A 14428-nucleotide genomic window follows, 5' to 3' on the forward strand; every position below is an offset into this window, starting at 1 on the left:
GGTACGGCCTTCAACACGGAGCCTTGGCTCACACCGTACATCAAGCTATAAAGGGCCCCAGAAATTACTAGTGTAAAACCATTCAAACGGGAAAACCAACGGTCTTATCTACATTAAAACAAGAAAACTTTTTTGTTTTAAAAAGATTATTCATCATTGAGACAGCAACTATTCAACAAAAACATATATAAAAACTCACCATCATGCAGCAGTCCTCAACGTTATAACGAACACCTTCTATTAGTAATATGATTGTTCCCATACATATTTTACAAAAACGCTTAGACGTACGTGTCAATTGTTAAACTATAAATCAGTTTCGGAAAGCATTAGTTGTCTTGAATAAATTTGGAAACAACAAGACTCATCAATTTACAGATCGATTAAAATATTAAGAATTTATTAAGTGTGGTTAACCTACAATTTCGAAGGTCGATGGTTTTCTCCGGGAACACCGGGCCACCACTAATAAAACAAAATAGCCAAAAAGTGGTGCGTATAATAAATAAACTCATCATAAATACAAGGATTGAACATTTATCTTTGCACCAGACTCGCGTTTCGTCCACTTAAGACTCATCAGCGACGCTCGAATCCAAAAATGTTAAAAAGGCCAAATAAAGTACGAAGTTGAAGAGCATTGAGGAACAAAAATCCTAAAAGTTTCGCCAATTACAGCTTAGTTAATCTATTCCTGAGGTAGAAAAGAAAGGTTCTAAATATAAGAGGCGTTACAACACCAATAATCAATTATTATGATTAACCAATCATTCAATCAATCCATAAATCTATTTCCAAATTTTCTTCCCCGTCAACCAACTCGGATTTATAGCGGTTTTTCTATTTTTAAATGCGAATGAAAATGACAGAAATCAATAACAGTATAACTATAAACCATCATATAAGCAAACAAAAACCTACCATAAAGTTTTAGAAATAAAAAAAAATGACCCGAGTCTTACGCAATGATGTCCATTCTATGTTAAATAAAACTATTTGTATTTTATCACTTGACAACCTGGATTGAAATAAGCAAAACAATATCAAAATCTTAGAAACCGCCAATAAATCTGACCCGATTTCATGTTTATAGTCACATTATGTTGCATTGAATTTTTGTTCGATTTTAAAGTGTACCTTTTTAAGAGATCCTGCCTGAATTTGAGTTGAGGTAATAGTAAAATTATTTACGGTTATGAAGAAAATCGTTAAACAAAAAACATCGAACTCCAAGGAAAACTCAAACCGGAAAGTCACATATCAAATGGCAAAATCAGAAGCAAAAACACATCAAACGAATGAAAAACAACTGTTTTCTTGTTAGTATTAAAATAAATAATAATTCAATCAGGTTGTTTTTTTAAATCCACTCCTTCATGATTTATATAAATACATGATGAAATGCTTGCATAGCAAAAGCTGTATCTTTCTTAAAATACCAACATGACGAAATAATTCATAAAAGGAATAGGTAAATATTTTATTATATCTAAATCTTCCGTATCATCATCACCGACGTCTTCACGTAATGACCACTTATTTCATGCCAATACCAGTTATTTCTAGATGGACTGTTTAAAGCACTGTAAGAGCAGTCTTTATACCACCATGGTCCAGATTTTTTGGCGCAGTTGGAACTGTTTAAATCATTATCCCTGTCAACAGTAGAGAATTTCATTCCATTGTTGTAATTTAACGAATCTCCTGAAATTGAAATATGTTATACGTTATAATCAAACATAAAAACCTGTATAAATGCTAACGACATCATTTGCACTGAATACGCGCACATTTTGCCGTATGTAATGTATGTTACCTTTAGTGCATTTGTATCTTTAAGTTGATCGTTCTATGTGTAGTTCATTTACTTCTACAAGAAGCTGCTTTTGCTGAGTCAGTCAATGATGACAATTTATTCTATTGCAAAATTTCTTTATAAAATTTGTATGCTTAGGATTCAAAATATACTGACTATGGTGCATGTTGACAATATGAGTCTCTGCCATAGTGCACGAGGCCAGAACATTTAAAAATCCCAAACACAATACAAGTGATGAAGAAATGATAATATAAAAAAACTGAAATTAAAGCGAAACTCGACAAGAAATTATATATATATATGATCGTAATTCAATTGGAAGAAACGTATTTATTAAATAACAATATTGTAAGGAGATAATTATTATATTCTGTTTATATTCAACTTGAGTTATGACGCTGCATTGTTAACAACAACTGTCTTACCTGCATCGCCGCTATAACCACCAATCGTCAGCTTGTACTGAGATGTTGCATCTCCAACAACAAATGTCTTATATTTAGCATACTTCGTTTTGTTGTTCTTATCAGTGAGATCTATTCTTAGCTCGTATGTACCACTGGACGTCAAACGATGAATATGCCTGTTGCCTAAATAAAGACGTATAACTTATACGCAATGTGTTTCCATATTACGATTAAAACATAGTTTTGAGTAAATGACAAGAGCTAACGTTAGATTGATTGGTGAACTTTATAGATTGTTTATAATAATTTGATAATGATAGTCTTAATGGCAACATTAAAAATAAAAATTGAATCAGAACATGTTACCTGTTTGGGTTACAAGATTGCTACATGTATGCATATTTATTTTTCACACTAGTGAAAGTTAGGGAAGATCATTTGCTACTTTTATACCAGAAATATATCCAATTATTTAAATCGCTTATTATAAATTAAAAAAAGTTGGTCGGGAGAATTGACTTTGCAGACGCTGTAATCATATAAATAAAGGCAACAGTTTTATACCGTTGTTCGAAATTCATAAATCGATTGAGAAAAAAAAAACAAACAAATCCGGGTTACAAATTAAAACTGAGGGAAACGCATCAAATATAATAAGAGAACTACTATCATATGTTATAATACTTATTTGTTACATGTTTTAAGTATACGTATACATACCAAGCCAATATTCTCCATTGACGTAACCGAACCCGTTTTCGCATTCTGTCCAAGTTCTCTGGAAGTTAACAGAATCGTCATACCTTTTCTGGATAATCTTCAATGAATTAATAAGATAATGACATTGAAACTAGAATATCAAGCAAAAGCAATATATCCAACCATGTGATGAAACTCATTCCTATCGATATTTTGTCAACAACTGCAATTTACAAAATGTCACAGAATTCAGAAAATCAGATTTAAAAAAATCTGTATGTCGTTTAGAATATCTTATTGTATGCTGTCTTTTTAAAGTTTTGATACTAGTATACACCTCATCAGTAAACTGAGAGCTATTATGTATTGGCCACTAACATGAATAATGATAATAACTTTATAGCTTTTTATAGCTGACTATGCGGTATGGGGTTTGCTCATGATTGAAGGCCGTATGGCTACTTATAGTTGTTAATTTCTGTGTCATTTTGATCTGTTGTGGAAAGTTGTCTAATTGGCAATCATACCACATCTTCTTTTTTTTTATATATATATCATTACAATAAATGAAAAGATCTTGTTGAGTTATCTTTTTGAAGGATTTAATACTTGTATAAAAAATTTTCAGTAAACTGAGACGAGTGCTAACGCGCCTAATGTGTGTCTTATATAGCAGTATAAAGACGTAACCATACGCATCAAAGTTTTATGTATGTAAATAAGAGTTTTTCATATTCTTAATGGGATTTGTTACATATAGATATAATTTGCAACCGTTAATGAAACTTTGACATATTTTGTATGTTAAGAGAACACTTTGTCAATTTTTGTTTTGAACTTGTCTGTTATCAATATTCTCAATAAAACAATTATTAAAGTTAATTTATGTTTTCAGATTTACTTTGTATATGTTACAGTGAATTTGTATAATCAGGGATTATGTAGAATCACTGATTTTTCAGGGAATATGTAGAATCACTAATATCGTTAGTGATTATATGTAATCCCTTAAAATGAACAGTGATTTTACATAATCACTGAACATTGTAATAATTATTCTACAAATTCCCTAATATGATTTCAGGGATTATCAATTATTTAAGGATCCTTTGTTTGATATTTTTTTTTTATTATAGACAAGTTATAATTTTTTTCTTTCATATGCCTTGCCAGATGAAATAATTTTGCTTTTAAACACAGAGGATGATTTAAAAGAAATAACCAACACAGGGTTTCGAGATACAGTTGAAGACTTCAAAATTAATGATATTAACATTCCCTTTATAGGGATAACGTTACGTGTATTTTTTGTTTCTTAAAAGCCAGCATCATATGGATATTCATGTTATATTTGTAAATCTACAGAGCATGTTATTTGTGGTACGTGTAAAACAAATGTTGAAGAAGATTATGAGAAGATTATGGAACATCTGTTTTGTAGGTTTTTGTTGGTTTTTGTTCAAATGAACATGAACTTCAAACTGACAAATAAAACCAAATTTTAGAGGAAGCTGACATTTGGTGTAATATTCTCATAGCTATTCCATGGAGTAAAAAAAGAAAGGGAAACCCCAAAAACTTAATGGCAATTGTTCTGTGTCTGGCCACAAAACATGGTATCTTGCTGAAACTTGTTTGGGGTTGCTAATTCCCTTTTTTTTGGGAATACCCTTCAGATGTTTTTACTGAACACTTTATTTCTCTTAGGCATGTCGTAAAATCTGATTCGATATGTGAAGGAAAAGGTTTTTCAAAATGTGGATATTGTTGTAAAAACAGATGTGAAGCATATTATTTTAATTTATCATATATTAAGTACAAAATACAGCAATTATGTATATCTAATAAAGTTTTTTTTCCAGTCTATATGACCTACCCTGTATTGCATACCCCGTATCACATACCTGGCGTTACGTCATCAATCGAATGACGTCAACGTTTGATCTATGACGTCCAGATGCTGTTCCCACTAAAAAAATGTCCTATCCATTTCAACTAGTATAAATCAGTCATGTTGTTACTTGGTAATAATTTTTATATTTTTTTTATTAAAACATGAAGTTGAAATGATAGGACAGTATCGTTTACTTAGTGAATTGTTTAAATACATGGTTTTAAAAGTATATTGAGAATGTAATAGGGCTATAGAGGACATTACGATGTGGATATTCAGCAAATAAGGAAGTCTGTAAAAAAAAGTTAGCTGAAAAAATACAGGAAAATTATATTTTCTTTTCTTTATATTTTCGGAAGATTTAAAAAAAAAAAAAACACACCGGATATTCCATGAACCTGAGTCTGTTAAAATATATGATAAATAGAATAATACATGGCAAAATCCGTATCGCATGTTGTATCACTACTCAACCAATATCAGCCCTCGGGACTGATATTGGTTTCTCGTGGTGATACAGCATGCGATACGGATTTTGCCATGTATTATTCTCTATATATTGTGTTTAACATTTTAATAAATTGTGCTTAAACATGTTAAAATTAAAAAAAAAATTGGGTTATCATTTTGATATATTGTCCTTAACATTTTACAAATAATGTTTTTAATGATGTTTTATTATGATTTTATAGAAAAAAATATTTGACTTTTATTCATTTTCTTTATAAATAAAACTATTTCTTCATTTCAGTTATTATGTTAATCACTGACGTTTTTTCTAGTGATTATACATAATTTCTGAAAATTTTAGTGATTATATAGAACCCCTAAACTAGCCAGTGATTCTACATAATCCCTGAAAATTTTAGGGATTCTACATAATCACTATTTATACAAATTCACTGTAACATATATATATATATATATATAAAAATTATGATACACAGTTATTCAATGTTTACTAGTATACTGAATCTTCACTGTAAAACAATGTATATTTTTTCTCTTTATGTAGTCTTTTAAAAACGTACAATATCGAAAGACTTCAGCAGGTTATTTTCCTTTGCTTTGAATCGCTCGCACTTAATTTATGTTGCATTCTATTGTATAATTCATACTCATAGCATAATACACATTTTTAGTTTAGAAACAGACTTCTTAGTGAGCCTGATGAGAAAAATTTGATATAAATTGATGTGATAATTGAATGCTTCTTTATTTCATTGGGTTGTTAAAGCGTTGACCGAAATACATTTTCCATAAGCGCGGAAACGCATCATTCTAAAAATGTACGCACGGTCAACGCTTTTACAACCCTATGAAATTACTAAATGAAGCATTCAACACTTATTATTACATTTTTGTCGCTATGGTCATGAAAACACTATTCCTATCCTGTTTTCCTTGTATTTGAATATGCACTTTATTGTGGAAACGTGTGTCATCATGTATGTTTCAATTCATGCAATTCATTTTAAAATGAAAAAAGACGCGAGATTGCTGCTAGCCAATCAAAATAACGCATAAGAATGAAACATACATCTAATGTAATTATATTATATTTGAAAAAGAACGTACTGTCCATCCTCCACCGTCTGTATCCATGTCACAATAAGCTTTTACTCCTTCTGTTTTCGTAGGGAATATTTTGTAGACACCAGAGGTTGCTTTATATTTCTTAATCTCAGAGCAGTCCCTTGCAGACCCTATACATATCCCTGCAATTTATATTCACGACAGTTTTATATATTTGATGACACAAACATCTCTATTGAACGTAACAATATTTATTTTCATATTTAAATAGTTATCAAAGGTACCAGAATAAGCAATTGAATAATCTAAATTTTCCTTTTCTGTGTTCTCCTATTTTTTTTTTAACATGCACTGTAATAAAAAAAAACATAATTGACACAATACATATCAATGTTTTCTATTTACCTTTGACTTCACGTTTTAACAGCCTGACTATCATTGAAATTTCCTTTTCGCCACGAGACTCTATAAAATTAACATGCAAAATGTTAGCCAAATCTGTTGATTCATTATTACTCAATTTAAGCATGCTTGTGGATGCCTTTTGTTGAGAAGTAAATTTACATAAACACATTGCATTGCCCCTTTTTTTGAACAAATTCCCGACATAAAGCCTCTACATCAACGACTTGAGTTTATTCAGTCATGTCTACTGAAATGTTTAAAATATTTTTATAGTGTTCCCATTGTTGTTACCACAATTCCGTCCTCTTTTCACAACGACGGGAGACACATTTGGAGTTGAATGCGGTGTTGTTAGTTTTATATTTTCTTACTGTGATATTTCCAGTTTTATCTCTGAACTTAAATAGCCTTTTGTGTCATTCGAACCTTCGGGAAAGTTGTTTCATTGTCAACGATACCACATCGTCTTCTTTTTATATTTTGGTATCTTTCCCCTCTGTTTTAAACCGTCAACATTTTCTCTAACTTACATTCGCAACTAAATATTAATATGGTGTCTGATGAATAACACTAACACTACCGATTGTTAACACCGGATGCTAGCATATAATTTCATAAGATATTAGCTTGAAATTATATGAACACGTCGAAGAGCTGATAAAGCAAATAGGAGAAAACATAATAAGGGATGGAGTTGGGATAAAGAAGGCAACATTAGTATACCACTGTTTAATAGTCATCATTTTATTAAGCAAAAACCAGAAAAATGAAAGAAATCATGGCTGTAGGATGGAGCTAATCCCAAACTGTTTTTAATAATAAAAATATTTTTGTGAAAGTATCGAATGATTTGCTACAAGACTTCTGATACATTTCGGGTTATAATAAAAACTGTTACTATTTCAGTTAATGGGTAGTCAGTAGTGTTAGTTATAACATTTTTTTTTCATTAGCCACAGCCTAACACTGTTTCTATTTCTAGTGCAAGAGACTTCCTTACGTTTGCTCTGATGTACTATTTCAATTTGTTGATTTACTTTTCCTATGTATAAACTTCTAAGGAAAATATATTTACTTTTCTACCTCTGATCAAGTTTTTATTCCACATTGGCTAGAGGTATAGGGGAAGGGTTGAGATCTCATAAACATGTTTAACCCCGCCGCATTTTTGCGACTGTCCCAAGTCAGGAGCCTCTGGTCTTTGTTAGTCTTGTATTATTTTAATTTTAGTTTCTTGTGTATAATTTGGAAATTAGTTTTGCGTTCATTATCACTGAACTAGTTGTTTAGGGGCCAGCTGAAGGACGCCTCCGGGTGCGGGAATTTCTTGTTACATTGAAGACCTGTTGGTGACCTTCTACTGTTGTTTCCTCTATGGTCGGGTTGTTGTCTCTTTGATACATTCCCCATTTCCATTCTCAATTTTATATGTATGTGTAACGCTTACACAATTATACTGACCTTCTAAGATCCATGTTATATCATTTTTCAACTGCTTGTTCATCTTTACTACATCTTTATACACAGCCATATCTGTTAAAAAGACAGTATTCAAATATAACACAAATACAGTAATCCCTTTTAATCTGATACAATTTGTTTTACATACGTGATTTTTAATCTAGGCATTTCACTACTTGTTATTTATCACGAAAATGGTGAGAATGAGTGATTTTGGTATTCCATAGTTTTTGTATGGTTGTATGTCAAAAAGCAACTATGCAACCATGGCAAAGGGATCAATTGAAAATCAGGAAGCATCAGACAAACAACTATAATGTATGACAGTGCTTGTTAAAGTTAATTTGTAACTTAAGCGCACGTCTTGTGAATACAGTTTTAACTCTGGTATGTTTCATGAGTTCGGTATTAACGACTGATTAACACAAAACTGACCACAAATCGGGCCAAACTCATGTGCTCCAGGGGGTCATCAGTACCTAGTCCAATAATTGTTGTGCTGCTCTGGTTTTATTTTTTTTCATTAGCGGTAAACAGTTTTAGCCTGCGATTATGGTGCTACCATCGCTGTCTTTTTTCGGTTGATTTAATGTACATTTGTTTGTCGGTGCCAGTCTATTCAGAAAGACTGCATGTTTTCCTTTAAATGCCATGTGTTAACTTTTGTCATTATTTTGCCTATATTTTGATGGTAGCTCAAATTTTATTTTATTGATCCTTTCTCATTTTCAAAATCTTTTAACTTGGCGTTTTCGACAAGATATTTTAAAAGTAAAAAAAAATAAAATCATATACACATGTAAAATTATCATATACTTACTTTTGAGTATAGATTGTGTATCTTTCTTCAGTTGTGCAACGTCTCTGTCTTTTTCATGCAAACATATTCCTATAAATAAAAGTAGTTATAATGTTTCTGTAAGAAATCAAATTATAGCGTTTATTTTGTTTTAATTAAAATGTTGGAAACTTAATTTAAATATTTTGAATGTTTTTTTATTTAATGCTTTGTATTTGAGTTTAAATAACCTCCGTTAATGGAATGATATTTGTGACAAATTTGTTTAAAGAATAGCTTTTTTATCATATGACACACTTAGTGTAATATATTAATGAAGCAACCTTGAACGCAAGCCTCGGATATCAGATGGAAAAATTTAAAGCTTAAACACATCATACGAATTGAAAACAACTGTCATACTTCCGACTTGGAACTCAAAATTGAAGAAATAGACCCCAACATCTGAACTTATTACATGCATGTCACGATGGATAAATTAAGCGAAAATAATAACATAAAATAATAAAAAAAACTTCTGTTACGCGTTTTAAGATAGAAGATAAAACATCCGTATAAATGTTCAAAAATAAAGATTAATTTTTAAAAAGAATATTGTTATATTTGTATAGCAAAGGATTTTTTGCATGTGTTATGTTGAAATATTGTTGAAAAGTAATATTCATCTTGAAATATCTCTTTAGTAGCTTCATCCTCTCTGATAAGCAGTGGATCATTTAAGAAAAAAAAATCTAAAGCAATTTTGTTCAGCCTTCGATAAAATCCGTGATGCAAAAGTTGTACAATAGTTTCACATTTGAACTAGCATTAGAGGATTTCTTGAAAGATGTACAACTAGCTATGAATATACAAAAGGAACCGAAAACGGTAATTTTACCTTGTAATTCGTGTAAAATGTCACCAACTCTATTCTTCTCTTCTGATTCTCGATATGTTCTCAAACCTGAAATTACAATATTTGATAATGTGTTTTAAATTAGGTTATTTTTGCGTGCCATCCATATGCCGTGTCGGAACATTCTTAATCAATCCAAATCAGATTCGTATTATCAATGTAACTGTTCAATTTAAATTGTTGTCAATATTTATTTTCCTTCATATTTATACCTATTATTGACCTGTTGCACCTATAAGATATTTTTAATCATTTTAGTTAACTTTTTTAAGCCCTATCTACAAAAGTTAATATCACGTTATTTCAATTACCCATCCAATTGCAAATAAGTATAATGAAGAAAGGGATTATCATTCTCTTACAAACTTAGACTATAGTAAAGTGCTCAAGGATAAAATGATCTCTTGATTGGTTCCATTTAATCAAAGAGCTGAGGAGCTCTGAGGGAAAAGACGGCCATTGTTTCAATTTTTAGGGGGTATCTTTTGATAGTCTACATACAAAGAATGAGCAAAAGAACAGCTATAACATATAGAAAGGCTGACAGTAATGAAACTAATTGTTGTTTATTGTTATTTCATTTCCTAAGTCAAGAATTCATCATAGAGACAATTTGGACCAATGAGATCTGCACCTTCTAAATCAAAACATTTGATTAAAGTTGGGAGTTAGTTATTTAAAATTCAATTGAATTTAACAACTACTACAATATATTTTAGAATTTTAATTATGTACAACTGAACGGCAGGCTAAGACCATTCTCAATTTTTTGTGACAGTATTCTCAAGAAATGAGGACTGAAAAATCTATTCAGTTTTAATTTTCCATTGATAAAGTTCCTAGTTACAACTCTCATCACAGGGATACATGTACTTATAAAATCAAATATAACAGGCTATTATTTGAACTTGGAATTTTTTTTAATTATGGAATTTGCATAATTTCTTGTGTTTAAAATTTTTAATAAATTCCATGTTTATTTGGTATTATAATCTTTTGAGCGGTTAATAGCACTTTCCTTACAATGTATTTTGGTTAGATAGTGTTGTGCGAGGCACAGTACATTCTAATGAAAATATACTATTTTCTTTGTAATAGAAAGTGTTGTGCGCAGCACAGAACATTTCAAGACCGAATAAACATGGAATTTATCAAAAATTTCAATAACAAGAAATCAAGCAAATTCCATAATTAAAAATATTTCCAAGTTCAAATAATAGCCTGTTATATGATTGATATAAGCTATGTGAAGTTTGTTTCCAGATCCCACATTTTGATATATCTGTAAAATTCATGAATAAATAGCTTTAAACTACAAAAGCAATATTAAAAAAAAAAAAATGAAAAAAAATGACCACTACAATAATTATGTTGGTACGCAAAATTATTTTTTAATTGATGACTACTAATCATATATATACTTAATGTGACATTTTTAGTGTTCAGATACATTAACTTTCATTTTAGTGGGTAATTTCTCATCAATTGAGGTGCTCCTTAATCGGAGAAAGATTCTAAAAACATAACTTTACAGAAAGAATGAAAACTGCAGTTGCTCTCCCCAATCTCAATAGGTATAAACTACAAAAAGCAACATTTTTTTTTTTTTGTTTTTGTTTTTTAACCATTTCACTAATTATATTGGAACACAATTTTTTTTTTTTTATATAGAAGACTACTTATCATATACTAAAATAAAATGTCACATTTTAAGTGTTCAGAAACATTCACTTTATTTTAGTGTATAATTGCTCATTAATTGAGGTGCTCCTGAATTGGAGGAAGATTCTAAAAAAAGAACTTTACAGAAACAATGAAAACTGCCGTTTCTCTCCCCAATTTCATGTGTCCCCATTGCCATTGTTTACCGCGAAAGTTGACCTACATATTATCTGATTATAGCCTCAGATTAAAGCATTGCATGTTGGTGTGTGAATCATCAACACTACAGCAAACATCATTAGGTTTACATTTAACAAATACGGATTTTAAATTAGTATACAAATACTGTGAATGATTTTGATAATGAATAAAGGATATCCCTGTGTAGTGTGGCATTCCAACAATGACGTCACTAGGTTAGATATATTTAGAATATTTCGTAATACTATTTTTTCCGGACTGTAAAAGAAACGTATACAGTGTAAGGGAAAGCTCAATATACGATAATTTCACGAGAAACAGAAGGGAAAAGTGTAAAAAATGTATTTAAAGTCAATCTGTTCCCCTTGTCATCAATTTCAGTATGACCTTTTGAGGGGGTTTCCAAACTATCAAAACAAATTGATTGACGTGAGGGAATGATACTCTGGCCAACCCCATTAGGGAATTGACGGCTTGACGCCGTCTTTCCCCAAAAATCAGTTCCAATGTCAGTGCAATGTTTGCAATTAATGCATGACTTTCTTTATTAGCTATTTCATTTATGGATAAGTTTTAGTGATGTAAGGACTTTCTTTTAATTTTGGAAAATATTAAAGATTGTGATTTAGACATTAGATGACACAACAGTACAATGAACTTGCAAGAAAAGTTTCTTGATTGTAAGGATGAAAAACAGGCTTTAATTTGAACTTGGAATTATTTTTGATTATGGAATTTGCATAATTTCTTTTTCTTGAAATTTTTAATAAATTCCATGTTTATTCTGTGCTTTAATGTTTTGTGCTGCGCACAGCAATTTCTATTACAAATAAGATAGAACATTTTCAATAGAATGTACTGTGCCGCGCACAACACTATCTATACAAAATACATTTTATAGAAAGTGTTATGAACCACTCAAAACATTTAAATACCAAATAAACATGGAATTCATTAAAAATTTCAAGTTCAAGAAATTATGCAAATTCCATAATTAAAAATAATTCCAAGTTCCAATAATAGCCTGTTGAATGTAAATCATATACATTTTTTTAGAGAGGAGTTATTTTTTTGGTTTATGTACAGTTTTAATTAATAAATTCAAAATTTGAATTACAACTAAATTTTATTTTAAAGTCTTTGTTAGAACAATCCTTTGCATAAGATTTAAGGAAACAAGACACCGCCCCTCTTTTATTGGAAACTTTTGGTTGATAATTTAGGGATTCCATGAAGCATAAATGGAGCGGGCCACCCTCATTTTGTAGTCAGCGCATCTCCCCCTTTTATAAAAAATATTGGATCCGCTACTGCAGTTATTACTTTTTTTGTCAGGAAACTATTAGAATCCAATGCTTTTGAACTATATTCAAAGTTTAGCTAATTTCCTTTTTCAAATAATCTGAGATTTTAAAATAGTATATTTAGCTAAAAAGATTAATATATTTTTTTGTCTTGTATTGTTTAAAAAAAAAATGTTTTGTATAAGTATTAATTGAACTTTTTTTTTAATATTCTCAAATAACGTTAAAACTTCATATTGATTTAATTTAATTGTTTAATTTTTTCAAAATTTAACTTTTAGTCAGAATTCATCACAAATTCTTTAAAGCTGAAAAATGTGCTTTGAGGCATTTGTAAATCATTCATATAAACTACTTGGTGTGAGCTGTAAAAAGGCGTAGACAAAAGGTTAATCCTATACTAAGAACATGATTTCATTCATTCGTCACAATTAAGAAACACCGAAACCTACAATTTCAAAAACAATTAACTTTCGATGCCTATGAATAGAAAGATTTCATCACTTCTTTCCAAAAGCCAAATTGGTCATGCTTTTATTTCCTTAAGACAAATATTGAAATAAGCAAATGTCAAAAATACAAGTCTTCGAACTTATGTAGTAAAAGCAGTTACACCAGCTGGATTTTAACATGAAGGAATAGAACAGACAGTTTTAAAAGACTGCAGTTAATTGATGTTGCCTGTTCAAGATAAATCGATACTCATTACTAAAAATGGCGAAACCAAAGTATTTTAAAATGTTATTTGATATCATATTGTTAACTTTTGTTTCATTTAATTTCTCCAATTCGTACTTTTATTCATCGTCTTGTAACCTTGCATGATAACAACTGTAATTATTAAAACACATTTGTGAAATGTCAACTAATGATATAATGACCCAGTGACATTTCTCATATTATATACTTTCTAATCGTATGATAAAAAAATTGAATGATCTTACCTTTTCCGTCTTTTGATTCCAAGGAAAAAATTAAGACGAACAAAAGTGACAACACGATAAAACTCTGTAACATATTGAGACAATGATGTTCCTCAACAAACGAGACTGTGAAATTGTTGTATGGAAATACAGAAAAATATCATTTGATATAAAACGATTTTGTTGCATGTAAACTTTAAAAAAAACCCATATTAACTTTCACTGGTATCCAGATGGTGCACATCTTTTTTCGTTAACTAAACAGAAAAAAAATCGATTATTTGAAAGTTTTGGTTGCAGAAATATTGCATTATAAATAATTTTTCATGATTTTTATAATATCAAAATTAAGGAATAAAAGTACAAATTGTCGGAAGCATTACAGTTTCATTAATAATTTTTGCACAATTGACTTCGTTCATA

General features: G+C 30.1%; 1 protein-coding gene across 1 annotated transcript; it reads right to left on the reverse strand.

The window, feature by feature from the left end:
* Window positions 1-1465: 1465 nt before the first annotated feature.
* Window positions 1466-14138, reverse strand: LOC139498263 (fibrinogen-like protein A). Its single transcript, XM_071286630.1, has 9 exons — window positions 14027-14138; window positions 9898-9963; window positions 9042-9110; window positions 8222-8293; window positions 6761-6820; window positions 6398-6537; window positions 2947-3043; window positions 2245-2409; window positions 1466-1704 (listed from the first exon to the last, which is right to left on the reverse strand). Exons 1-9 carry the CDS (start codon window positions 14097-14099, stop codon window positions 1490-1492), a joined length of 957 nt encoding a protein of 318 aa, XP_071142731.1. The 5' UTR covers window positions 14100-14138; the 3' UTR covers window positions 1466-1489.
* Between the last annotated feature and the right edge of the window lie 290 nt (window positions 14139-14428).

Source organism: Mytilus edulis, chromosome 12 (assembly GCF_963676685.1).
Source record: "Mytilus edulis chromosome 12, xbMytEdul2.2, whole genome shotgun sequence".
Classification (NCBI taxonomy): domain Eukaryota; kingdom Metazoa; phylum Mollusca; class Bivalvia; order Mytilida; family Mytilidae; genus Mytilus; species Mytilus edulis.